The 27,899-nt window shown below is 45.7% G+C and overlaps 1 protein-coding gene across 4 annotated transcripts in view; it reads right to left on the minus strand.

The window, feature by feature from the left end:
• PAK3 (p21 (RAC1) activated kinase 3) overlaps positions 1 to 27,899 on the minus strand; it is a 197,959-nt gene that overhangs the window by 79,406 nt on the left and 90,654 nt on the right. For 3 of the 4 annotated variants that reach the window (XM_073361192.2, XM_073361191.2, XM_073361184.2), the window contains exon 1: positions 25,402 to 25,578. The exons of the other annotated variant lie outside the window; for it this stretch is intronic. In XM_073361192.2, coding sequence (XP_073217293.1) covers positions 25,402 to 25,420 — 19 coding nt within the window. In that variant the 5' untranslated portion in view covers positions 25,421 to 25,578. Of the gene's footprint in view, positions 1 to 25,401; positions 25,579 to 27,899 lie in introns of those variants that run through there. 4 annotated transcript variants of the gene reach the window in all.

Raw genomic sequence — 27,899 nt, forward strand, 5'->3', positions numbered from 1 at the left:
ATCTGTCAGGGTTCCCTAGTCATTACAAATAAGGGCCTGATACACACATCCAAAGGATGCGTAACCCTCCCTGAAGTAAGCGGGACTCTGCCAGAATAGAGCAGAAACAGCCTTGTTGCTGGCAGGGATTGGTTCAGGAGTTGCAATACTTCACATTTCCATTGTGATTACTCTAGCTGGGAAGATACTTCCCAGCTGTCCCAATTCTTAGGAACATCCCTCATTTCAGAGCCAGCTTCACCTCTTACATATGTATGTGCTGCACAAGCCTGCATTGATATGGGCTAGAGTACAGACTGACTGTGTCACTCTCGCACTATCCCTGACAATTTCTGGCTGAGCAAGAGCTAATTTGCTTGGTGGCATGGGGCAGCCCAGCCAGAAGGCATACGCACTGCAGTATGTCGGGCAAGTTCCTTCCCGAGCTCCAACCTCAGAGCACTCATGGTTTACTGTAGCAACTCTGCAGGATTTGCTACGCTGCCAAAGCTTCAGCATGCTAATCTCCATCACTCAGGTGTGTAGAGTCAGGCTTGAATTTGGCCCTTGTCAGGGGAAAATGCCCTGATGAGAGTTGTGCCTTTTTGCTTCTTTGTTCTGTCTATAGAGAAGGAGGACGGGGTGGTTAGGACAGTAGCCTGGGACTCAACAGACAGAGGTTCAATTCCTTGCACTGCCACAGACTTCATATATGACCTTGGCCAAGGCACTTACTCATTGTAAAATAGGATAATAGCAGGCTACAAATACACAAACATCTGGGAATGACTGGTATGCTGGCAAGCGGTGAGCAGTCCACGATGGGAGCTTCAACAGTAAGGCATTACAAGGTACCGTAGGTTACAGGGCAAGGGTGACGCAGCCCCCTTCCCTCCTCCCTTCGCTGGTCTGGACAACACAGAAGTCCGTATGTCACAGAAGTGACAAGCATTTGTATTATAATTGTGTCCCTCTGTGGGGTCCCTGTCAGATTTTAAAGGCCTATGCAGTACTGCCAACACCAAGCATTAAAAATTTTAGAAGTTTGGGGCCTGACTCATTAGATTAACTTTTTTTTTTTTTTTTTTAAATTTCATGATGTTTAAGCCAATGTGGGAATCTGTATATATTACCTTCTGGATTTAAAGCAGGGGTCTCAAACATGCGGCCATGCGGCCCGCGGGGTTATTTCCTGTGGCCCACCAAGCTCCCCGCGCCCCCCCATCCCACCCTCCCAGAGCTATTTCCTGCGGCTGCCAAGCTTCCCTCCTCCTCCACTCCCCCTCGCTCCCAGTGCGCCGCGTCCCAGCTCCTCTGCCTACCTCCAGGTGCTTCCTGCCGCCAAACAGCTGTTTGACAGCGCTTAGCGCTTTCCAGGAAGGAGGGGAGAGGAGTGGAGAGCTGCATGCTCAGGAAGGAAGGCTTTTGTACCTTTATATGAAAAGGTGTCAGTGATGCGGCCCTCAGGCCAATGTACTAGTCCTCATGTGGCCCTCGTGGTGATTCGAATTTGAGATCCCTGGTTTAAAGCATTTAGCTTTTGTGTCTTCAAGCTTTTCTCTGCAAACATGAGGGCATTTAAATAAAAGTGGAGATTTCTTATGTAATCACATGACTCCAAGAGCTGGGGCTTTTAAAAAACAAACATGAGGTCTGCAACAAAAATACAAGAGTTGATAATATTGCCTGTTTCACATTTTAAGAATGATGTAGTGTGGGGAAAGTATTACATGTGCATCCTACCTGAGCTGGCAGCACAAAGATTCAGGAAGTGAAGTGAAGATTTTGGATTTGGTGGAAGGTTCAATTAGAGAATAAGGCCCGGCTACTGTACTGTGGTCTGTGTGGGCAAAGATCACAGTGCAGGTTTGGGCACTAAATCTTCAACATATGAACCAAGGAATGCCAGTTTGCTCTTGATGGACTTGAGGTATGATACTATCCAGAATGAAGTAAAGGACTTCACTGAATTTTAAAGTTGCACAAGAGTTCTGCTGAAGTATTCCAGTACATTTGTGGATTTGAAATCTCAAGGCATCTGACACTATTAAGCAATGAAAAGATATCTGCATTTGTGCAACACTTAGGCAAACTTCACTTAGAAGATCAAACAAACTTGGAGGAAAGCATCCTCCCACATTTAAAAGGTGGAAGGTCTTCTGCAAAAGCAAGTCATTCCTTAAAGCTCAAATAGCTCCTATTTACAAGAAAGAAACAAAGAGGTAAGCCACACACACACACACACACACCCCGCGCCAAATATTTGCCTTGTATTTGTAAGCATTTCACAAAGTAGAGGCACCTCTGTAACAGTAGGAAATTCTGAGGGGACGAGAGAAGGCTGAGACTGCTTGTAACCACACACCTTACTACCAGAAAGGATCTGAAACTGGATCTCTTCAGTGGTAAAGTTGTCAGCAGGAACAACAAATTATTCATTAGGCTTAAACAGTGGCAGATACTATAAAAAACAAACTTAATATTCTAGCTACGGCGACTTCTATCAATAGAAGTCATAATTTTGCATGAAGGAAGGCTCATTCCCTATGATGTATTTTAGATATACTTATCTAACCATTATTATAGTTTTGCATGCTTAGGGTCTCATCCAAAGCTTAAAGTCAAAGGAGAGAATCCCACTGACTCCAGTGGACACTGTAACACACACACCCTTCCCATTAGAGCAGCTCAACATTCTTTTCAGGAACTAAATTTAATTTTGCTTCACAAACCTTTGTGATGAAGACAAGTTACCCCCATTTTACAGATTAGGAAACTCATGTATAGGGGGCCCAATCCTGCGAGGCGCCCTCAACTCCCTCGGAAGTCAAGGGGCGCTGCTGGTGTTCAGCACCACTGAAAAACCAGGCTGCTTATTCTGAAGCCTTAACATTCGTGTAGGTTCCTAACTTTAAGCACCCAAGTTTCAAAATTCTGGCCTAAGTGACTTGATCAAGTGCTAAATGCACAAGTTCGGGGAGTGAACAAGTTAGAGACTGGGGCAAGGCTTCAGAAGGTGTACCTGTGTATGCTTTTAATGCTAATATCTAGATGGCATGTCAAAAAAGTAATTGCAAATTTACATTGGCATTTTTGGCTCCTATTTTTAAGTATTCATACACCTGGTTTAGGTGCGTACCAGTTCTTGCACATAGGTATGCGCATAACCCAAATTTGCATGAGGATTTGAGAGCCTAAATGCAGATGTATATACATTTTGATATGCACGTGTTTGAAACTTTGGACTATTACATCCTCATTTATGACTTTTCATGATCTTAAGACTTAACTCAGCTTGCAAGAGCATTCACTTGTGATGAGCATAGCACATTAGAGAAGTTATTTCTATATTTTCTATGTTCTTAAGTATTTCTTATTACATGGGACAGATGTATGGAGAGTGATATTTTATGCTCCTGCAGAGCCTTTTATCTCAGGTTCACAAATCCCTTTACACCACTAATTAATTAGGCCCCATGACACCACATGGGTATACTGACGTTTACCTAGTCTTAACTCCAGTAATCTCAAAGTGCATCTGGAATGAACCAATGTGCTGTTTCTAAACAAATCACATACTCTTCTGAAGAGTCAGAATCAGCACCATGGTCTTTCAGCTCCAAAAACACAGGCGTCTACCACTTGAGCTGAATGAGAACAGCCACTAGAGGCAGACAATACACACAGTACATGGTACACTCTGTCCCCCCAGATAGTCAAAGCTCGCCCTGAGCATCTAATGCTAAATGGAACTCATTCAAGTGCGACACCAATCTGTAATGAATGTAAAGAGGAAGAGACAGAGCCAAGGAGTGGGTTGATTGACCTGTCCAAGATCCCATGGTGGGTCAGGGGAACTAGGAAAAAATTGTTATATCACCACCTAGCTCTAACATAGTGCTTATAGAACTGCAGAGCCTCAGCTCCCAGGTCTTGCCTGTTCTAACTACTAGGAAACACTCCAGCCAGTGCAAAGAGTAGAACCCAAGAGTCTTTGCTCTACCAATTGCTTACAGAATGTCTAGCATGTAAAAATTGTTATTTTGTAATTCAAATGTGCAAAATGTCCACTGTAATCCAAAAGTAAGCAAACGATCCTAACAGAGGGTGCATTCTAGCCAAGAGAATCATCTTTCACATTACATTTTTGCATCTGAGATTTCTTATGTAATCACATGACTCCGAGGGCTGGGGCTTTTAAAAAACAAACATGAGATCTGCAACAAAATTACACGAGCTGCCAATACTGCCTGTGTCACATATATCACCAATGTAGCCCTATCCAAACAAAGGAATATGGTCAGGCACCTTACCATTCTGAGAGATGAAACCTACACAGAAAATTAATCAGTCTGTGTGCAGTGCTAAGATTCCTAGCATCCACCCTGTCAGTCTGAGCCATGATTTGCGTCTCTAGTATGCCCAGGCCTCTTTTCTATCGAACTGGCAGGGTCCCCTTACCTGCTACATGTCCCCTGCTGCTTTGACATCTAAACACCTGCCTCTAGCCACAGGGAGCAGGAGTACTCAGCAGTGTCACGTGCTGAACACCCTGCCCTTCTGCCAGGATTGACCTGTCTCCTCTGCAAAATGTCCAGCCTCCTGCTGACCTAACAAGAATCCAAAGATCTCTTCTCAAGTCAGTGTCTTTCTCAAGTTCCTTATGAGGTGAGACTATTTCCTATTAGAACACACTATCCTAGGTCAACTGCTGTGCTGCCCAGAGCTGTGATTTGCTCCTTTTGTTCTAACAGGTTTGGCTTTCTGTGATTGTTGCTGATTAGTCCTCTTCCCTGCAGCACTAGCTGAGGCAAATTTTCAAAATATCTTGGTCCCCTTTAAGTACCGAAATAAGTGGCTGGATTTTGAGTGTTCGGCACCCAGCAGTTCCTATTGTTCTTAAGGGGAAGCCACTGGGAGTTAACTGGGAGTCTGTGCAACGCAGACAGACCCCGGTTGTCGGTGGGTGGGATTGAACCTGGGAAGCTAATACATGAGCCTCAACTGCATGAGCTAAACGCCATATAGCCATTTGCTATGGCTGTAGAGCAGACTCATTAATTTCTCTCTCTAAGTGGTCTCGGTGCCACTAGATGGGACAGAACACCACACCCAGCAGTGTGTGGTTACATCTACATTAGGGATCTCCACCAGTTTTACTAGATTATTTAAAACTGAATTAAGCCAGTGCAACCTGTGTAACAGGCAAGGCCTGAGATTCCTGTAATCTTGTGCCTTGCTGATGAGATGGTCTCCAACCTACCATCTCAACAGGGAACAGTGAGTCAACTGATTTGGAGAGCAGGGAGTTTTCCTCTTCTACTCCCCACTTAGCTTACATCCAGGGGAAAATTCCCCCTCAATAACTTGCTAGCAACAGCTGTTAAAATGCCAACTGTGTGTGCATGCAGGCACACACCAAAAGTTATTTTGTATCATTCAGCTATCTCACTAATCTTCTTTCTACTGAACTCAGTGGATATAGGGTAACAGGGTATTAAGTATACATGGCTAGATTATCAGCATGTGCCACATGAAGCACCTCTGTTTGTAGATATTCAATCAGTATGCAATTTCAGATAGCACCCTTCCCCCAAATCTCTGGCTATACGCATTTGCTTTATATAACTTTAAGAAACAAAGAGGCAATAACTCTTCTCCCCCATCCTCCCAAGAGGTAAATGACCTAGCAAGCTGAGTGATAAAAGAATGATACAATAATATGTCATTAAGCTGCAACCAATGCTGGTGGAGAATGGCTAAGGGCCTGCTGATTAGAAATGATACCTAGGTAAATCTAGATGCTGCACTGAAGCATGCAGAGAGAATATAAAGTGTCTTGTTTTCTCCTAGAAATGTTCAATAGTCTTTCTAGCTATGACTGCTTACCGGTTTGCTTGGGGTGACTACTTTTCAGAGTCTCAGCTGCTGTGGGTGTGGCCTCTTTTTCCACCATACTCTCGCAGTTGTTTGATTTTTATTTAGTATCAGAATACTCTCAATCCCCCAATCTCCCCCGCAACCCCCGCACGCAGTGGTTCATAATTTGTGCCAGGCTTGTTGTGTTGGAAGCACAAATGGTATCTGCCATTAGAGAAGGGGAGGGGGATCAGAGTCAACTTGGCAGGACATGGTTGGTTTAGGATGATCTATATTTAGGAGATAAATACTAACCTGAGCTGGAGAAGCCAACTGCCAAAGGCTGCACACCTCTCAGCCAGCACCAGCAGCGAGACCATTCTTGTGTCCAGTCTGAACTCCCTCACAGGACAGCCCCTTGATGCCAACACCTGGTCCTAGAGTTTCTTGCCAACCAAGGCCACATCTTAATTAATTCAAGTCTATCATGTGTCTTGCCCTAACTCATCACAAAAGTCACAGGGCCTCCACTAAGGCAAATCATTATAGCTCCACTGTAGTCAATGAACAGGGGGAACACTGAAGTTGACTATCTGGCCCAGGTTTTCTTGTGCACACAGAAAGAAACAGATGATATCAATATGCACGCAGAAATTACATCACAGTGACCTCTTGACCAGCCCATGGATCAGGACTGCAGTGAGTTACCCAGCTGCAAAAAGCAAATGTTTTCAGCAGTTTCTGTATTGTTTACATTTAGGAGAAATTACACTTTGTCCTCTCAGGGGCTTCCCGTGAAGGGGTAGGATGGCCTTGTGGTTCAAGCACAGTCCAGAGGGTCAGAAGATCTGCCTTCAGCTCCCAGCTCTGCCAGAGACTTCCAGAATAACCTGGGGCAAGTCTGTGCCTCAATTTCCCCATATAAACTAAGGATGTTAGCACTGGGGTATCTGCATATTTCTTCACTGGGGTTGTGAAGAGCTATGCAGCTTCCTTCACTAATGTCTGCAAATTACCTTGAGCTACTTGGGAAGAAGGTGCTGTAAGTGCAGAGTCTATATACATATTTGCACAAGTCTCCACTTCTGGCAGATAAGGCCTACATTGCTCGAGGGGTGCATGCTGTGCCTGGTGTTCTACCCTTTGACATGTAAGCTGAGTTGGCACACACCAGCCTGTCTGAAGGGTTTAGGGCAATGTGTATTTTGTTGCTGATTTCACACATTTGCACAGGTTAATACCCGCCATCCCTCTGACCTGGCCATGGCACACAAAAGTGCAGACTCTTCATTTTAAATTTCCATGTGAATCTAGTTTTTGTTAAAAGTGCCTCACCAGCCATCTGCAGAATGAAGTGCTGTATTTGTCTTCAGAACTGGTGCTGCACAGACATGGGCAGGGCAGACTTCCACACACTGCTCTCTGCCCCCTGCTAAAGTGAACTTCTTTCAGCTGGAGAGACCATCTCTAGGAGCAAGGCGTTATTTGGGTCTCTCCGGCTCATTTGGTCCCTGGCTTCTCTGCAGAGATTGGCAATGAGTTTGCCAGTTAGAGCCAGCTGTACTAGTGGCATTTGTGTTGTGGACATCAGTGCCCTGGGAAATGGATTGTGAGCTACATTCACTTCACAGACCACTGACGGGATATTAGATGGCCAGAACTTTTGGTGACTATTGGCCTGGACCGTACTGAAGAATGACGATTCCTTGTTAAGGATGCAGTTTTGCCACGCTTACTCACACTGAACACCACCTTCCTCTGATTTCCTAGGGATGACACAGGAAAGGTAGCAGAATCAGGCTCTCCCCACTTCCTCCCTCTGATCCTTACAAACAGGTAATTGTTACAACTTTCAGAATCTCAGCAGGGATTGTCTGTCTTCTGTGTTTCCATAGTACCCAACACAATGGGGCCCCATCCCAACCTGGGCCTTTGAGCGTTACTATAACTATTTCCTGCTAGCAATAATGTCAGCCATGATACATTTGGGCAGAAAAGTTATTATTTTCATGGTCACAAATTTTAAAGATTGCCAGCAGCACTAGTATAAGTGCTTTAATTAGACACTGTGTGCCTTGATCTGGTTCACGTACATGGGTGTTATCTCATTAAGCACATGCCGTGAATATAGAGTAATGATTCTGGTGCAGTGAAACTGTAGAGGGTATAAATGGGAATGAATAACACACAGAATCCCTATGAAAATTACATTTGCCCTGCACCACCTCAAAAGAACAAGCAATAATTGCCCCAAATGGCTTTCTGGAAGAAGGAAATAGCAGCCTCCTGGGACTGCTCCTCGGACCCCCACCCCAGTTTAGTAGCAGCACCAGCCTTGAATAGGAGAAACTTCCAGCATGCAAGCCACTTCTTGAATGAGTGGTTAGCGAAAGGAGTCAGCTGCAACATATATATCCCAAGATCTCTGGGGTCTGAGAAAGAAAGACGAAGTTAAGAGTTAGCTATTGGCAGACAGCATGTTAGGTAGATGTGTATTGGGAGACCATAGTAAACTAAAAACGATGTGCTCATTCTACATCAGGACAAGGGTTTTGCATTATATTAAACAGAGCTGTATTATAATTCTCGGTCATGTACATTACATGAAAATCTGAGCTCAAGCCACAAATGGCCCGCAGGACACTTTCTGTAAGGACAGCTCCGAGTGGACTGCAATCCATGTCACAATGCAACTAATCACAGACTATCAGAACTGTTCTAGCAGATTTAGTTTTTGCACCAAACTCAGACACTAGATTTTAAATCTATTTAAATCCCAGAAGCTTGACTGCAAAATGACTCAGCCTGTGAGAAATCTCACCAACCATCAGTATCTTGATCTTAACCGAGATCCAGCTTGAAGGTTTTCTTCATTTTTTAACGGGGGTTATCTGTCCAGGAGCTAAGCCTGGTGGCAATGGGAACCACAGCTTCCCAATACTCTGGGAAAACAAAGCAAAAGTGATTCCACTCCACAGTGCCAAAGCTGCAATCACATTGCTAGGATTACAAAAGTTACCAGGCACAATTCATACCACGCACAATTCATGCGTGGTTGGGATCCATAGATTCTCTGATAGGACAGGTGGAATAGGTTACAATATTCCAGTCTTGTCATAACTGACACAATGGCCTCATTTTTATCCTTAACTACTTCACAGGTAATTGGGCTGTAATGTAATCAGGGGATGCCCTGAGTTGAGCAGTATCAGTTCCTACTATTCTAATGGAGACCTGCTGGATTTGAGTGCACTTGGGCTTCTACCTCTTGTCACCAGGGAGGGAGAAGAGACGTTGGTTAAACATTGGAATCCCAGGTAGCAGCCTTGGAAATAAGGGGATCCGGAGAAATAGCCAGTAAGACATAGCTCCAGCATGTACATCTGGCCTGACTTTTTCACTGTGCTGGGGAGGAACTCTGCTCTCACAGATGGCTGCTGTTAGTGGGTGTTGGAGCCCACCAAGGAGCAAGCGAGCATGCAATATTAATAGCATCACTGAGAAAATTATGAGCTCACATCAAAGGTTTGGAAGTTGTTTTATAACATTTGGCTTTCAGACCGAGAGAAAAGCAAAAGGTACTAAACGCAAATTATACATGTTTGGAGGCTTTTTCTTTTTTAAGCTGTGATTCTGCATTTTTCAAACACAACAGACAAAAAGAGAATGACCCTCTAAGGACATCAAAAAGCTGTCGTCAGCTGTAATTTAGCAAATCCCAAGTTACATAGAGAAATAAAATCACTGTTTCCCTGTCTGTTAACTAACAGAAGCCCAAGTTATTGCCCAACAGGCTGAGCAGTCCCTATTGGTTCTATGTTACTGCTATGATGCAGTAATCACTTCGGAGTCCAGAACCTGAAGATTCTGCAGTCCTGCAAGAATTAAAGAAGTGAATACAACAATGCAAACAGAGCACTACAGACTAGTTTGCTGGGATTTCCTTAATAACACATAATAGATCATAATAAATTCATGCAATTTATAAGTCTATCTTCCCCCACTACAGTATTCAGGAACTGTAGAAAAACAAATATGGCCACAGTTAAGATGAGCAGGGGTACTAGAGATTCTATATGTGGAATGGAGCTTCTAGCAGGGCAATCCCGGTAAGGACCACTTGGCTTCAGAATATGAGTTAGGAACCATTACAAGTCAAAAATATTACTGCAGGAAACTAGCTGCTACCTATGTATCACCACTGCCCTCTGTTGAATGGAATAAGGACTGCTTGGCTGTGTGCCATGGGCACTACACTGCTAACAGCTAATGGAGATTCTCTTCTCACTTTTGGGTATGAGGAGGATCTGCGTTCTGTCACTGCCAAGTTCCAAATGGTCACGGAGTATGGCATAGTGATAACTTTGAAGTACTAATATAGTTTAAAATCACTTATATTATATCTCTTCAAGTATAATATCAGCACAAAATGAGGGCCTGCCATATCTGAATGGAATTTGAGACGACACCACAATCTGATGACCAAAATTGGACACTTCTGTTCAAGTGCGAGACCATATACAACTGGGACTGGATGTTTGCTGCTCCATGCAGACAGGAGGTATAACAGGGGAGGGACTGACAATCTAACCCATTTGTTCTACCTTCTCTGCTCTAACAAACTTTGGATCAAATCCTTCCATCCCCAGTGTTTTATCTGGCTGAAACGTACAAGGCCAACGTCAGCCCTCAGTTACACCTGTGCAGCCTCACTGACTCCAGCGGGGGTTTGGCTAAACAGTCTGAAGTTACATCCCTTGCATCCTGATGTAGCTGAGACAGCATCACCTCAGGTTACATTATGACAGATGCCTCATCAGGTGTACCTCAGACTGGCTGTAAATGATATGGTGATGTAACCTGACATGGAAAAAAACCACCACCCCACAAACATTCACGTCGAAAACAAGATCAGCAGACAAAGCAGCATAGTCCAGTGATCAGGGCAGCAGGCTGGGGGTCAGGAGACTTGGGTTCTATTTCTGTTTCTGCTGCTGACCTACCATGCAAGTAACTTCATTTCTCTGGCCTCAGTTTCCCCATTGATAACACAGGAATAATGATACCTGCCCTCCTCTGTAAGTCACTTTGGATCTGGGGATCGAAAGTGCTATGCAAAGATCAAGGTATTTTTATAAATCTACTCTGCCCATCATGTTTTTTTAAACCCTTTTAGAATCTCTCCTTTGCAATTCAGTCTGGCTAATTTGCTATTCGTGCAACTTTAAAATTTACCCCATCAGAGCCTAGCAAAGGTGTAATCTCATCCCCAGGCGTCTATGACTTAAAAATGTGGAGCTTCTCTTTGTGGATGAGATGTCAGAGAAGCATCTCTGTGAGCCTCCAGCCCTTCAATACCCACAGCCCATGCATTATTCTCACTAAAAACTGACTAGTTTAACAGACCAGAATCAGGACTTTTCCCCCTGCTTTCTTTTTTTAAGAAGGGACAGACATAAAGAGAGTGTGAGACAGAGAATGAATGTTTTATCCTAAAGGCAAAGGATTACTGCATCATGATGTAATGACCTTGCTCAGAAAATAAAAAGGTTACTTCCATGACAGCGTGAGTTGAGAAAGATCAGCTCCTTTGCAGAACAGGGTAAAACAATGTCCATTTAAAGTTAAACTGAAGAAAATGTAAAACACTTGTCTAGTGAACTGGAAAGAGAGAGAGCAAGCTTCAGCCAAACTGGCCTATATAAAATCTCTCTCCAGACAGACACACACAAAACAATGAATCAAATGAGCAGACGTGCTGTGTAGGTAGATATATACTGAAAGCAGATGTCGTTCTGTTTTCTGTGTACTGCACCTTTAAACAGCTGGGAGTCCTGCTACGTGGGGACCTGTGACACAGCCGCCACTTTGTGTTTCATTTCAGGTGCAGAATGTTGCAGAGAGAGTCACTGGGGTTTCTCTCTAATGGAGATTCCACATTTGTTTTTTCCTTGCCATTTTCCTACATCTAAAGATCATGCATTTGAAGGAATATTTTTTGTTCTCTGGGTCTAAGGAAAACAAGAAGGAATTACTTAGATTGTAAACCGTATGGGGCAGGGACTGTCTCTTTGCTCTGTGTTTGTACAGCAAGAAGCACAGTGGGTCGCTCTTCCATGACTAGGGCTCCCGGGTCCCGCTGCAGTAAAACTGAGATTATTATAATTGTCTTTTTGTTCTAGTTAATGATCAGTGCTATGAAAAGATAAACAGTATTTATAGTTTAAATGTTTAAACACTCCAGCCCAGTGTTCCAGTACAATATGCTTCAGGCCCTTCAATTTTGGGTTTTATTTTATTTAATTTTTCCCAGGAATTTATCCATGTTTATTACTACGACAACAAAAACAGGTGAAAATTGGTGGGAAAAAACTATTAATAATTTTTCTGGGTAAATATCAGGGTTTATATTGATGGACGGAAGGACGGGGAAAAAAGTATTCAGTAGATTAATGCTTTGATTAATGGAATTCTATGTAGTTTGCTGCAGCACTAAAACAGAACTCAAAACAGAATGCCACCTCTGCGTTTAAGAAAACAATATTTTTCATCTGAATAAAGAGTTTCCTGTTGTAGACTTAGACCTATTAGCCTATAAATATTTACATTTAATAATTGGGCCACACTATTTGCAGCGCATATATTCAACTTCATCCTTTTCTCCTGTTTTTGTTTCCTTAACACTTTCAATACTTCCTTGTGTTCTGAAACGTATTCTGGTACAGACTTTTGTTTTCTTTCCATTTTAGCATGTCAGATCTCTAAACCGTTATCTGCTAAAAGCTTGAAATTGTGTACGTGGTGGGCGTGAGATTCATCAGCATGTTCAGATGCGCATGCCCTCCAGAGCTTGCGTGAGTGCCTGTTTGTTTATTGTGTGTATCTTCTAGACCAATACATAGCCTTACTTCAACAGGCAGCTTTGCACAGACACACAGACTAATGTATTATCATAATACGTGACTCCTGGGGGAATTCTGTGCCACTGTGCAATGCAGAATTTGTGCAGAATTCTTGTTTCTTCCACAGAATTTGGATTGCAGAGCTGCTGGGTGCCACTAGGCACCGCTGGACCCTGCAGAGCCCAGCTCGCAGGGAGCGGAGTGCCATGCCTGGCAGGGGCAAAGGCTCTGCACACTCTAGCTGCCTGGCTTGATCCTCATTCTCCTGGGGACAGGAGAGGGCCCTGGAGACCCAGTTCTGGCAAAGGCTGAGGAAGGGCAGGACCACACCACACCACATCCTCTGGCAGGACAGTAAAGAAGCTGCAGGGGAGTAAAGGTTCTGGGGGTGCAGATGTCTGGGCCAGGGGCTACCCCACAGCTGGGCTCTGGGGGACAAGGGGGTGCAGGTGTCTGGACTCTGGGGAGAGGGGTGTGGGTATCTTGACCAGGGAGTGCCCCACAGCTGGGCTCTTTGGGGAGGGGAGTGCAGATGACTGGGCTCTGGTGGCTCCATGCAGCCCCCTCCAGCACCTCCCAACTGGAACTGGGTTTTCATAGGGGTTTCTTTGACTGTCTACTCCTGGAGAAATGTTTGTGTTGTTGTGTGTATTGTTGACATACTTATTGACAGGTATTTTGAAATAAATTATCACAATAATTGAAACTGGAGTGATTATATGGTGTTATTTTGACAAAATATGCAGAATTTTAATTTTTTTAGCACAGAATTCCCACAGGAGTAATACATATATCTCATGCAATGTATTGTATTTTCCTAATAAAACAAGTTATTTTTTATATATTGTAATGATTCAAAAGTAGGGTGAAAATTGGAAAAAGCAGATAATACTTTTTGTAAAACCCTGGATTTTTGGGGGTAAAAAATGGTTTAAACTGAAAATGAAGGGGCTTAAATATGCTCCAGTCAAAACTCAACATTTACCACTCAGTGCTATTGCTTTACTGAGGTATAGGGATCACCATTAAAAAGTCAATACTTACTAAAAGTTACTACATAGTGGTGGAGATACCACAGTTTTCCCCAAGTAAAATAATAGGAAGTAATAGGCAATGCTAGTGGTCATTGAGTTTTAATGGTAGCCACTGCCTCTCTTATGGCAGCTATAGGAAAACACTGCAGGACCTAGGGTGGTGAATGCTAAGTTTTTAAATGATGACTGTACCATAATCCTAGCATTCCACGGGAAATAGTACAGCAAACACACAAAGGTCTGAGGCTGAATTGGCACCAGATACTTTCAGAAAACAAGTTGATTTTATTTTGTTACAGGGCAGAAAAAACTGGTTTATTTGTCAGCACAGGTTTATTCAGGCAGGCACGGCCTCTGATAACATGTGTGTACACTGCCTAGCATAACTCAGATGTCACCCCTCTTGGAGACCCACATCTCTCTCCCTCCTGACCAGGAGCTTTTCCAGGCTGCACAATTCCCTGCTTATACTGTGATATTCCCACCAAGGCAAACTGTCTACGCAGGCCAGGGTCTACACTTTGCTTTCTTTTTGAAGGCTCTGAACAATGTAATTGCCAGCAGTTAGGAGTTCCCACACAGCTCTTTCTAAGCAAGCACATTTATTCTTAAGGTAAAAGCATTACACAGAAAACCTATTAAAATCAATAAAAGAACCTACACCCATGCTAATAAGTTTTCCACCCCCGCAATCCCCAACTCCAACAAGGGCTCTGGCAGGAGTCAGTCTTGCAACTCCACAAAGGGATTTTTCTGTGGTTGCAAGTTCATAACAGCCTAAGCTCAACCCAAGCACCCCATCTGGGCCGCTCAGCCTATTTTGTTCGACACTTTGAACCTTTTATCTCAAACCTCTGGGAACAAGTAATCAGCAGTTACACTCCAAAGGGCCTAGCTCAAAGGCTGGGTTTTTGCAAAACCAGAGATGGGAATTTGCATTCATCTCCCTACAGAGATTCCCCAGGCCAACACTTGATCCTGTTTGTCCCAAAAGTCCATTCTCTTCTGGCACATTATTCAGTATAGTCCTTTGAAATTCCTAACAGCTCCCAGAGTCGCATCCCATTTCCCGCGTAGAGAAGTTACATGCAATCCTGCTCCACAACAATACATACCCTTTAAGTTTAATACAATGGACTCCAAAGTTACTTAAACTTAATTCAATAACTTTTTTTAAGGATATTACAGGAAATTGCCATATCTGTCACCAGATGCTACCATAATACTAATCATATTGTTACTCCATTGTTACCCATTTTGACAAGCCTCTAAAACAGCCTTCACAAGTAGATATAGTTTAGGCTCCCAAGAGCTCAGAACATATTCACTGCTGAAAAGTGCTTGATTCAGATGCCTACTACCCATCACCTTCTGATGCCAACATTATACATTCCAGTGACAACTTTCCAAGCACTGGGGAGGAGCTAGCTTCTGGCTGTGCCACTCTTTCTGCAGGAAAGGGAGAGTAAGGTAAATAGGCTTGGAAGGATTAGACTTTTATCAGTAAATGTCGATAAGCGTCAATTTCACCATACACACACAAACCGACAAAAAATATTTCCACTGATAATAACTGAAATGTACAGATAGGCAAAGTAAGACAAATGCTGCTTGAGAACTTACAAGAGTTTGATTTACGGATATTTACTTTGTGTATTTTGGCGTGTGACTGACTGGTTTTTAACGGTTACATAGCTTTAACTTTTTGACTTCTCACTGTCTATTGTCATTAAATAATTATTGTCTGACTTCCCCTATTGTCTGAGCCTCACCAATAATTTCCTGCAAATGTGAAAATTTAAGACCAATATAAATCTAAAAAAAACCCTTTAAAATAAACATCAACAGTATCGATCAACATTATTAACAGATTGAACTGAGCCAAGCCTAAATGGGTTAGGTTTGGTCATCTTGGAGCCTCTCATGCTCACTGACACTGTATGACAGAATTGAGAGCCATCACAGGAGGTCCCTGTGCTACCTAACTCCACCAGAAAGCCAGTGATCATTCTAACAGAGGTGTGTGCTTTGGGGGCAGCTGGGAAAAAGTATGGACAGATTTTTTTCTCTCCTTGTCCAGGAGCAAATGCCAACATGGCTGCATTTCCCAGCATAGCTAAACTGGTATAAATCTACTGCTATAATTTGAATTCCCCATTTGGGCACATTATTCTGGCATAAAAGTGACTTTATTCCAGTATACTTTCTCCACTTTCCAGGTAGACTAAGTATATTAGAATAAAATCACATGTGTTCCACATGGGGACTTATACCAGTATAACTATAATAATATTACTATAGCCATGCTGGAAAATTTCCCTGTGAAGATAAGTCCTTAGTCTGGCGAACACTGCCATTCACTGTGGCTCAGTGAGCTAAACAGAATGAACCAAAGATCAGACTGCATTCAGTAGTTGATTTCTGGCACCATCTATTGACTGGAAAACTCCATCCACATGATGTTGCTGCAAGATCTCATTGGACAAGGGGAGAGGCAGGTCAGATATGCCCAGAAATAAGACTTGGAGAACCATCTTACCAGGATACATGTTCACAGCCTTCTATTACTTCTGCTGACAAATAACAATATGGTGCCCAGTATTCCTCACATCCAGGTAGGTCTGTATTATAGCTATTCACGCAGAATGCAGCATAAGTGTCCAGCGTGCTTTACAGGGCATGGAAAAAGACAAGATCCCTACCCTGAAGAGCACACAACTCTACGACCAGATTGTGGATATCAAGTCAGTGGCTGCAGTGAAGGTGATGACAATGTGGGGGCACAGCCGCCCAGGGTGAGCCCCTGTAGGCCAGAGGTGGGCAAACTACGGCCCACGGGCCACATCTGGGCCGTGGGACCATCCTACCCAGCCCCTGAGCTTCTGGCCCGGGAGGCTAGCCCCGGCCCCTCCCCTGCTGTTCCTCCTCCCCTGCAGCCTCAGCTCACCGCACCACCGGCACAATGCTCTGGGCAGTGGGGCTGCGAGCTCCCGGGGCAGCGCAGCTGCAGAGCCGGGCCTGACCCAGTGCTCGGTGCTGCGCGGCGCGTGGCTGGCTCCGGCTGGGTGGTGTGGCTGCCTGTCCTGGTGCTCTGTGCGGCCGGCTGTAGTGCCGCCAGCCACTGGTGCTCCAGGCAGCGCGTAAAGAGGCAGAGAGCAGGGGGGGCTGGACAGAGGGCAGGGGAGTTCGGGGGATGGTCAGGGGCCAGGGGTGCGGATAGGGGTTGGGGCGGCCAGAGGGCGGGGAACAGCGGGGTTGAATGGGGGCAGGGGTCCCAGGGGCAGTCAGGAAGGAGGGGGGGCTGGATAGGGCAGTGGGGGGCAGTCAGGGGCGGCGGTTCCGGGGGCAATCAGGGGACAGGGAGTGGGGGGGGTGGATGCAGCAGGGGTCCCCAGGGGGGGATGTCAAGGAACTGGGGTGTGTGTGGATGGGGCAGGAGTCCCGGGGGGGGGCCGTCAGGGGGCGAGAAGCAGCGGGGGGTCGGATAGGGAGCGGGGGCCGGGTCACACCTGGCTGTTTGGGGAGGCACAGCCTCCCCTAACTGGCCCTCCGTACAATTTTGGAAACCTGGTGCGGCCCTCAGGCCAAAAAGTTTGCCCACCCCTGCTGTAGGCAGTCTGCCTGAGGCAGGTATAATACCTCTGGGAGCTCAGGGAAGAGTTGCGATTGGTACACCTCTTGAAAAGAAGGGTCCAACATGTCTTTCCTGTCCCCTTGGGCAGGGCCAGCTCTGCTAGCCAGTGCAGTAAGGACAAGGCTATGGCTCCACTCTCAGCCCGCATCACTGGTGGCACTGGGTTCTCATAACAAAATTTTTGGTGGCCTCGGAGTGTGGCCACCAACTCCTGCTGGGGGCCACTCTGGCAATTTTTCCTAAAATACTTAATTAACTTCCGGCAAAACAAATAAATGTGCACATGTGCACATCCAAATCACGGTAATTTATGGATATCATAGGAAGGCAGTAGGAAGTAGAGCTCCCCATTCAGCACACCTGGACTTTGCTCCTATTCTTGTGCTCGGAGCGTGTCACGGAGAGGGAGCCCCTCACCCTGCTGGGGAGCTGCCAAGCAGCCCGGAGCCTTTGAGCTGCTGTGGTAGCTACAGCAACTGTAAACGGCAAGTGCAGACCCCGCTGGGGGAAGCACTGGCCTGTCTCTGCCTCCCAATGGCCCTTCAGTGAGCACTTGTCCTGGGGAAGGTGGGGAGCTCACTAGCCACCCCAGGGAAGGGTCAGGGACTCACTGGCTGCCTGCAGAGTCCCAGGCTCCCCATGCCCCAGCCGGGTGGGTGCGGGGGAACTGCCCAGGAGAGCGCCACGGCAACCAAACACGGCAGCCCCCTCCACTGACAGCCCCACACGTCACAGGAGGAGCTGGCTGGAGTCCCCGAGAAGGCTGCACGGTGCAGGGCACCGATCCCTACTGGCAGCACCAGTGCAAAACCTGAGATGGCGCATCTCCGTGCCCTTGGTAACAGCTATTCAGGAGCAACAGCTGGGTGCTGCAGGGAGGGGCTACTGCTTTGTCCCCTATGATCTCTGCCCACGCTTTGGAGGTGTCGTGGCCACAAAAATATCCACTGGTGGCTGCATGCAGGTGGCCGCATTTGAGAAACGCAACTAGAGGACTCCTTGTGCTCCCTGGGATCAAGGACTGGAATGTTGACTGGCCCCTCCCGGGAATGCAAAAGAGAGAGGGGATTCTCCTCATTCCCTCGCTCTCCACCCCGGTGCACCTGTCCCATTAGACCCAGTCTGGCCCTAACTCAGACAAGTACAATTCTTGGGACAAGAGTTCCAGCGTGAGAAGGACAAGCAATGGCATCATCATAAGGAAGCTTCAGAAAAGAAGGGATCAGAAGGCGGGGAAGGAGCGAGCTTGGCACACGGGAAGCGAAAGGCTCGTCCAAACAAAGGGGGAGGCATTAGAAGGTACAAAGCCAAGAGTGGGAGAAGGGCACAAAGGGAGGAGTCTGGAGAGAGCCTGGGGAGGAGCATAGGGAGTAAGATACAGGGTAGGAAAGCGTAAGGACAGAGATGGAGAGAGGGATGGACTTGATTCCCCCAACTTTGACTGTATAAAAACCTCCCCCTTAATTTTTTGGACTGAGCATCCCCAAAAAAAGCAATGAGTCTCCCTGATCCATCAGTACAAAGAAAGAATTCTTGCTGCCTTATTTTCTTCCTAGAAACCATTCACTTTGCCCCACTTCGAGCTCCCACAGATCCAGTGCGGAAGAGGAGGTTACAACACAATACGTAGCGATGCGGTCATTGTCAGCCACACCATACGAACTAACCAGGATGCTGACCTGAGCCAGCCTGATGCCGGTTCATTAAAGGATCAAATGAGCATCTGAACAGCTCTTTTCTGGAGCAGGCAGACAGCATTTCAATTGCTAAAATATTCATGCACCAATAGGAGCTGTGGTCTCAGTGTCTACCCCTGAGACAAATGAACCTCAGCTCAAAGCACAGTAGTGTGTGTTTTACAGAACAGAATCAGAATTAAAGGCATTTTCTGTGCTTCCACCTGTACAAATACTCTTTTTCGACAACTTTAGAAGTGACGGCGCAAGGCTGTCCCAAAGCCAAGTCCAGGATCATCCCGGGAACAAGGTGTGCAGGAGGGCTGAATGGCAGCATTGTGGTAAATTATGTACAGGAATTTAACGAAGTGACTAGCATCCCTACCACCACATCCATAGTACAACTGCAGCCGCAGTTCTAGCAAACAGCAGCACATTACTTCAAGACTGTGGCTGGCAAAAACACGAGCTGGCACCTGGGCACTGCAGGTCCAGTCAAGAGTCACAGCAGAAAAGCACTGGACAATTTCAGGTCTAGAGGATTTTCTCTTTTACAATGGAAAGACAGGGAGGAGGAAACAACCCAGAAAACATTTCAACCTTCACCCGCAACCAGTGAGACACAGCTGCATTTTCAAAAGGCCTCCCAAAATAAACCTGATTATTGGTGCATATGTAAGATAGGTTATTGTGTATGCAAGCGTAACTGTTCAAAAAAAAAAAAAAAAAAAAAAAGGTGAGCCTGCAAATATTCCAGGGGCATTTTTGGCACCCCAAATGTAAGAAGGAAATGAGAAAGTTACGGTTAACACTGACCCTTTGAAGGTCAGCATCATGACATAATCTGTAATATTGCAATCACAGGTTATTTTAGATACACATGTGTTATAGGGTTATAAACACCAGTAGAGTACAGTATATTACATTAATAAATAACCATACATGATCGCAGGGCCAGATCAAGGTATGGGCACTGTAGGCCTACCCCAGTGCTGCAGGTCCTGGAGTCATGGGATTACATCAGAATCTCTTGTTTCGTTTTAAAATGAATTAACTTTCAAGCCCACGTGGTTGTAAAGAAAAGTTTGCAAACATGACTGATGCATTGGGAGGGAGGGCCTGCTGTTGCTTGCTTCTGGGAGTGGTCATGCCACTGCTCCTACTTCCCTGGGGGGGGAGCCCCACTACCACCATCACTCCAGATGGTGGGGCAGCACTATAAGGGTGCTGTGTTGTGCCTGATGCCCCAGACCACATTAATTCAGCCCTAATCACAGTAATAAATAAAGCCTATATCATAATGTGTCCAGACAAGGGACAGAGTAAAGGTGACGCATTCAACCTTGACTCGGGCATTTTCTGATGTCTGCATTCTTATACATTGCTTTAACATTGTTTTCTGCATTTATTATTGATTATCATCGAATCATAGAAATATAGGGATGGAAGGGACCCCAAGAGGTCATCAAGTCCAACCTCTTGTGTTGAGGCAGGACCAAGTAAACCAAGACCATCCCCAACAGCTGTTTGTGCAACCTGTTCTTAAAATCCTCCAATGACAGGGATTCTACAATCTCCACATGGAAGCCCATTCCAGATCTGAACTAACCTTACACTGTGCGCTCTCTCTTTCTCTTTAAGGATCCTTCTCATCTAAGCCTTCCCTGAAACATACCAGGTACTACTCAGGCAGCAGCAGCATGAACATTGCCACATATGTGACAGATTATTCTAACTGTGTGACTAATGGTAACATGCAGGGGTAGGGACCAGGCCTTATTTTGCCTGTGAAGGGCCAGGTAAATTTATGTCACTATGTATTGAAATGAGCTCATTGCTCAGGTGATGCCAATATTTCTAGGGTTAGACACACTTACCTACTTTACACACCTACTTTACTTACCTACTTTACACACCACATGTTCAAAGTCCATCAAACCAATACAAACTCTGAGCTAACCCCTGCTTGTGTTACTTGCAGCAACAGTCCCATTGACACCAATGGCAGAGCTCTCTTGAGGGAGGCAAGCAGGATTTAATCCAATTTAGGAGAAGTCTAAACAGAATTTTATCAAAAAACCCCTAGAAAGCTGAGGAATCTTTACAGACCTGACCCTGTTCAGTACTCACTCACACCAGCCATCATGTCATTGAAGTTTTGTGTAACTAAAGACTAAAAAATTAAGTCTTATGTCTGCCAGACACTGAAGTGGATGTAACCATTAGTGGAATCCCCAGCCAGTGGCCTGGACACTCTATCTAAGAACTTTGCCTCTCATCCCAGCTAAGATCTTTTTGATCTGTACGTGGCAGTTCTGTGTAATGCAGCAGAAATGGAGCATTCTTCCTGGGGTGGGTCACTAGGTGCTGGTGACAGCAGAAAGCTGCTTCTCTCCAGTTCTTATTTGTGAAACAAAAAAATCTCTCCCCTTTGCTCAAAACAACGGTGCCACAGTGCTTTGCTATCCGCAGACATACATCATTCAGGAGTGTCAAAGGTAACGAGCAGTCTTCCTGCAGGAGCATGACTAACTGATGGCTACCAAAGCCAATAACTAAACTGGGCCCCTCCCACGGGTATGTGTAACTACTGTATAAGCACCAGGATGACAAAGATGCAGCCTGTGGTGCCCCTGACTGGCCTGCCACTGCCCCTTAGTCAAGGCTTGTAAAGTGGCTCTGTGGAGAAGGGCCCAGGCCACAAAGGCTGGATTTGGATCCCAGCTTCCCCACATGTTTAGGGACTGTTCGGATACAGGATTTTGGTTCCGTCCAATACAGACAGAGGAGCCAAAATCCTGTCGACATCAGTACGGCCAGGATTTCACCCAGGGAGTTTGTTTGGGTTCGTCTATTTGAAAGGATGGTGGATCCACAGCTCCCTCGAGACCCAGCACTGCAGGAGTTATGAGAACCTGCCAGACAGTTATTGCAAGGAGGATGGTGGTGGATCCTTTCATTGGTGAAGGTGTTAAAAGGGGCTTGCGGTGAGGGAGTGGGGGAAACATATGTGAGCATCGGGCACAGAGCCCATGATTACAAAAGCAGACTGCCCTGGTTAATGCCTCCCACGGGGCTCATCAGAGGGCATTGCAGCTCTCCGAAATTGCTGCTGCTGAAAGCAGTAGCCTGTGGTACTTTGAATCCTTTTCATGGCCAACAGGAGCAAAGGTGCAGCTCAGACATGCTTCTAATAACTACATGAGTAACTAAATGAGTGAATCCAGGATTAGTGCAGCCAGCCATTCACCCAGATCTAGAACAAAGAACCACCTGCCCAAGTCTAGAGAAATTCCCCTCCCAGGCCTAGATCAGATTGCCTGCACCATCCTTGCATATCTGCACACGCAGCCTAGAGCAACCTCTCCACTCAGCCATACCCATGATGCTACCAAGACCCAGAGCAGCTCACTGTCCTGCTCTTAGAGCAGCTGTCTCATCCTCCCACCCAGGCTTAGCCCACCCAACCCAATTGCCCACCCTCCTAGCCCAGGGCAACTTTCCTCCCCAGCCTTAGAGTAGCCTACCCAGATTCCAACCAGCCCAGACCGAGAGCAAGGCATCCTCCCAAGCCCACAGCAACTTCTCCATCTTCCCACACAAATATACAGTAATCCCACCCACAAGGCCTCAAGCATCCCTTTTCCTCCTACACCTACAGCAACAACCTGACCTAGAGAAATCCACCCACTCATCCTTTCCAGACGTAGAGCAATCCATCCATCCCTTCTCTGGATGCCCAAAGCAACCTTCCTGCCCAATCCTGGAGCAACCTATCAAAGCACTCATCAGGCTTAGAGCCTCCTTTAACTGTACACCTGATGTTTTTAAGTGCTATAGCAAAGAAATTCTAACTCGTGACCAAATTACTGGGGTCACTACCACTATCTGTTCCCCTTCCAAGGCATGTGTGGGTTCATCGCCCCATTGTGTTTTTCCTCTTTGCCTGTCTCCATCACATTACACAACACAGATGGGTTCCAGGAGGAATGAGATAAGTGCACAAGGGCTTTGTCTACACTGGACCTTTTTGGGAACATTCCCGACTGTTGCTACCATCAGTGCAGTAGTGCAGATGACCCAGCAGTGCCTTAAGGACCATGTTATCTATGCCTGCCCACACAAGGTCTCGATGGCAAGGTGCCTGCTACCTTTGCCCCATCTGTATGAGTGTCCCCACCTTTACTGCCATTGGTGGAACAGAGCCACTGGGAGCAATGGTGGGAAATCTTAAGAAAAAAGTTGACTATCGATAAGCCCAGACAAGGAGAATGCTACCAACATGGCTCCTAGGCAGGAAGCAGGGAGGGTTTGCCAGCTCTCAGCCTCTTGATCCTCTTCTCCCCCTGAACTTATCCAGCCCCAAACTGCTGCCTTGACCAAGTGAGATTTTTCACCCTCCAGTACCCCATCATGCTCGCTAATAAGGCCACTACAGACTTCACCCTCTGCTTTTCCCTTTCCAGCACTCCCTCCCAGACACCCCACCCTGCCTCCTCCTGTTCCTCTTCCAAGCCCTCGCCCTGCCCACCTGCTCCCACGCTGCCCCCTTGCCCACTTTCCCCTCATAGTCTCAACCTGCTCACTCTTTCCTTCCTCCCAGCTGCCTGCCCTGACCATCCTTTCCCCTTCCCCTCACTCCCACTGCACACCAAGCTCATGCTCCTCTCTGCCATCCTCCTCACTGTGCCCACACCCCCTCTCTCATCACAGTGCTATCCCATGCTCCCCACTGTCCAAACATGTTCCCCTCCCCTCCAGGTTCCTCTCCCACCAGCCGTACACAGAGACCCAGCGTAGAACGTTAACTCATACAAGAGATAGGCGACATTGGGGAGCATTTTGTTTCATCTTCCCCTCAGTCCCCAGCATTTTCTTTTCTCTCCCTCTCAGGCCAGCCGCTGGCTTGCCCACAACTCTTATCCAACTCACCCCCACCCTGGTGACAGCGAGTCCTGCTGATCACGCTGGGAAGAGTCAGATCAGCACCCAGTCACCCAGCAAGGTGGACTTTGATCTCTAACTAGCCACTTCCCACTGCAACCGCACCAGCTTCCATGCAGCAAGCAGTAGCATTTACTGGTCAATTAGGAAAAATAAAAACAAACCCCAAATATTCCTTACAGAGGGTTAAACATTTGTTTGGGGAGGGTGGTGCAGAAGAGAGGGAATGAAAGGTGCAAACTTGTTGGCCAAACTCTCCAAAGGAGTACTAACTCCTGGCAAGTTTAGCATCAAAGTTCCCTATTAAGAAGAATGGGGATTATTCACATACCCTGACTCCCAACACCCCAAGCCTCTGCTGGCTCCAAATACAAGTCCAGAGCCAGAACGGCTCTTCACAGCTCAGGCCCATGTCCCTTCGACATTTCCAGACACAGCACAATAATAAACAACAGCTTTTCCCCTTTTCCTCCCCATAGTTCTTTACATGGAATAACATTTAAAAGAGTTTGGTGCTACAAAATGTGGTTCAAGTCTAGCATCAGAAAAAACTGGATTCTAAAAGAAGTTGAATGGACTTCGGGGCACCAGTGTTGAAATCATCTCCCCCTCTGAAGAGAGGAGACTGGAGCAGCAGGGCACTGGGCTGTAACTTCCTCTATTGGCTAGTGTTCAATACTGGGACAAAGGGACAACCCTACACAGGGCCAGCTTCATTGTGGTGTCACAAACCACCACCATGTGTGTGCATGAGAGAGACCAAAATCACTGCATTTAATTGATTTGGGGAAAACTTAGCAAGAAAGTGTTTTAAAAGGGGTGAATTAGGTGCATTTTGTCAGCAAATGACAGAAGAATAAATTACAAAGAGTCTATAGGTTTTCTTACTCTTCCGCAGAAGCACAGCCTAGAAAACTGCATTGTTGGGATTTGATTTCAAACACACCAAGACAGCTTTTACGGCTGGTGTCTGTGTTGACACAACTTCAGTGCCAATGCAGGCTTTACGGTTTTTATTTAACCAGGAAGTTATCCGCCAGAACATGTCAATCTCCATTTTTTAAAAATTCAGATGCAATAAAATAATACAGGTGTCAACAATGGGAAAAATACACAAAGCCTAGAATACACCACCAGAGCCTCTCCCCACAACCAAATACCCCCCACAGCATCAATTGTGTTGGATGGTTTCCTTCCCTTAAATACAGTCTCGGCAACAATAAAGGGAATTTAAACAGAACACATGGCTGTTTGTAATGTTCATTGCAGGCAGCTTTAAGAAAGCAACCATAGGCCATTCCTCTCCCAGCTGAACAGCTCAAGATAAGGCACCAATTGCACTGACAGCCTGATAACAAAAATAAAGGCATTACCTGCACTTTGTCCTGTCATACTGCACCCGATTGTCCACCTTCGAGGTCTGGTATAGTCATCAAAAGCAACCTCCCCTCCAAGCTTAGTCCATCTGCAAGCTTCCCATTCTCTGTGGAGAGCAGCTTCTTGACCTCCAATCCTAACATTAGTAGCTTGGATGCTTCACTGCCTCCTTGCTGTTCCCTAGCCCATGTCGTCACCAGGTTTTGGCTGCACTCATTGGCGGAGAGAGAGCAGATAATAATACTACTAATAGCACTGAGAGGGCTGGAATAGGCAAATCTTTTGTTTCAAAGCAGGAAACACAGGGAAAGCTGAAGTGGGAGAGGGAATATAGAAACTTGAATAAAATGACACAGAAGTGGTGTAAGAATCTCCTCACTCGCAGCAGGTTAAAAAAAAAATCAAGTGCCCCACCCAGAAATGTGTATACACACACACACACACACACGCACACACATACACACCTTTATATACAGCATCATCCCTTTCATTCATATGTTTATTTTGAAGGATAACTGGATCCCAGTGCCATACAAAACTACTTCCTAAGCCCAGCAAAGGAGGGAATATTGAGGCATTCCATTTTTTACATTTTTTACTCTTTTTTTCATGTGAATTCAGTGATGGTTTAGGGTGCTGGATTTACAGCCATTGACAATGAAGACATCTGTTCACCCATAGAACACACATTGCGCACAGGCAGGAGTACTGCACGTTTCCCCAACATAGTCCTGTCAATATACCTCAACCGCGAACTGCAGGGATAAGAGGGTAGTTCAGTCTTCTGGGCTTTTTCAATCCTTGGCCTTCATCATATTAAAGGTATGTCTGACTTACATCTGTAGGTTTTGGTTGGCTCATGGCACTGGTTTCTCTTTGTCCAGTGAGAAGGTGAAAATTTCATGAAACTTGTTTAGGTTTCCACAATAAGCCACTTTGCTAAAAGTCATCCCCATGTGTTGCTGAATTCTATGTGCTTTTGCTGCAGCAGTTCTTTTTCTACACAAACTTCTAGCCAGTCCTGAATAAAGAGGACACTTTTGTGCAATGAGCCATGGACTAGTCAGAAGAGATTCCTATTTCCCCTAGTGTCTTTTCAGATTATTTTTCTTGTTCTTTCTTTCTGTTTAGGACTTTAAAGCACTGAACTTTGGCTTGAAGAATTAAATCTTCTGAGACCGTCAGCTCCATGAATGATGCATCCGATGAAGTGAGCTGTAGCTCACGAAAGCTTATGCTCAAATAAATTGGTTAGTCTCTAAGGTGCCACTAGTCCTCCTTTTCTGTTTGCGAATACAGACTAACAGGGCTGCTACTCTGAAACTTTTCCTATCTGAAACTTCAGGAGAAATTTACGCAAGCAGAATGTAATTACCCAAGTCAAAATGTGACCAAGATAACAAGCACTCCCCATCCTACAAAGCACCATGTGATCTTTAACGACCACATGTGGTCATGCCTGAGTGATACAACTCATTCAAAAGACAGCTCCTTCAGTAGCAACACCATGCTGGGTCACTAAATCAATAGTGACTCAGAAGAGCAGCCCTTACCGAACTGCTGTCACCACTTCCTGCTGCACACAGAGGGTTCTCAAAGGTCTTCTATCTAACCTAATGCTGATTAGCTTGTGAGACCTGACACGATGACAGTGCATGGTGTGTATGGTAAGGTGGCATGGCTGTTCCCAGCCCTACAGAGAGATGTTTAGGTAACCTTGATTAGTTAGTGCCAATATTCACCAGGCCTGCCCAGCAATCTCATGGCAGTGTAAGAGGGGAGTCTCTCCCCACTCAGCAGGTAACAGGAGTCGTTGTACTGGTAATTTACATATCACGGACACTGTGTCCCTCATCACAAGGAGAGTTTTGCTGGATCCTGAGAGCCAGCACTGGGTGAATAATTGATAGGGAATTGCTTCTCTTTTTCGGTCAGGTAGGATGAGATTTTCAAAAGTGCCCTGCCAATGACCTAACTTTGCTCCCTTTGAAATCAATGGGAGCAGAGTTAGACCAGTGCAGAGAGCTTCTGAACATCCCACTGCTCACAAAGAGCTTGCACTGATAGCAACTGTTGGGTGAGCGAGTGAACAGGGACCCAGCCATCTATGTAGAACAGGGATTAGTTTATAAATACAATTCAGACTAGCTCAGCCTCCGAATCACAGTTTAACAAACAATCCACATCTTTATTGCCACCATTTAAGAATAAGAAATGTGCCCTGTTTGAAATCTCCTGGGGCTGGCACGGCGTGAGGACAAGTGCTGGTCAGAGCATTGCCTAAGACACACACGTACAGGTCAGGAGGCAGAATCAGTGGGTGAATAAGCCCCATTCATTTAAAACTCAAACTAATCATGTGACTTGATCACATGCATTTTTTTAAAAATAGATACACATATGCAAGAGCCTGGCCCGTGGGCTCTGCCTGTGTTTCACAAAGACCAGGCCAGCACAGCATATGAAGGGGTAGTTTATTCTCCCATTTGTTCTG

Source organism: Lepidochelys kempii, chromosome 9 (assembly GCF_965140285.1).
Source record: "Lepidochelys kempii isolate rLepKem1 chromosome 9, rLepKem1.hap1, whole genome shotgun sequence".
NCBI classification, from domain to species: Eukaryota; Metazoa; Chordata; order Testudines; family Cheloniidae; genus Lepidochelys; species Lepidochelys kempii.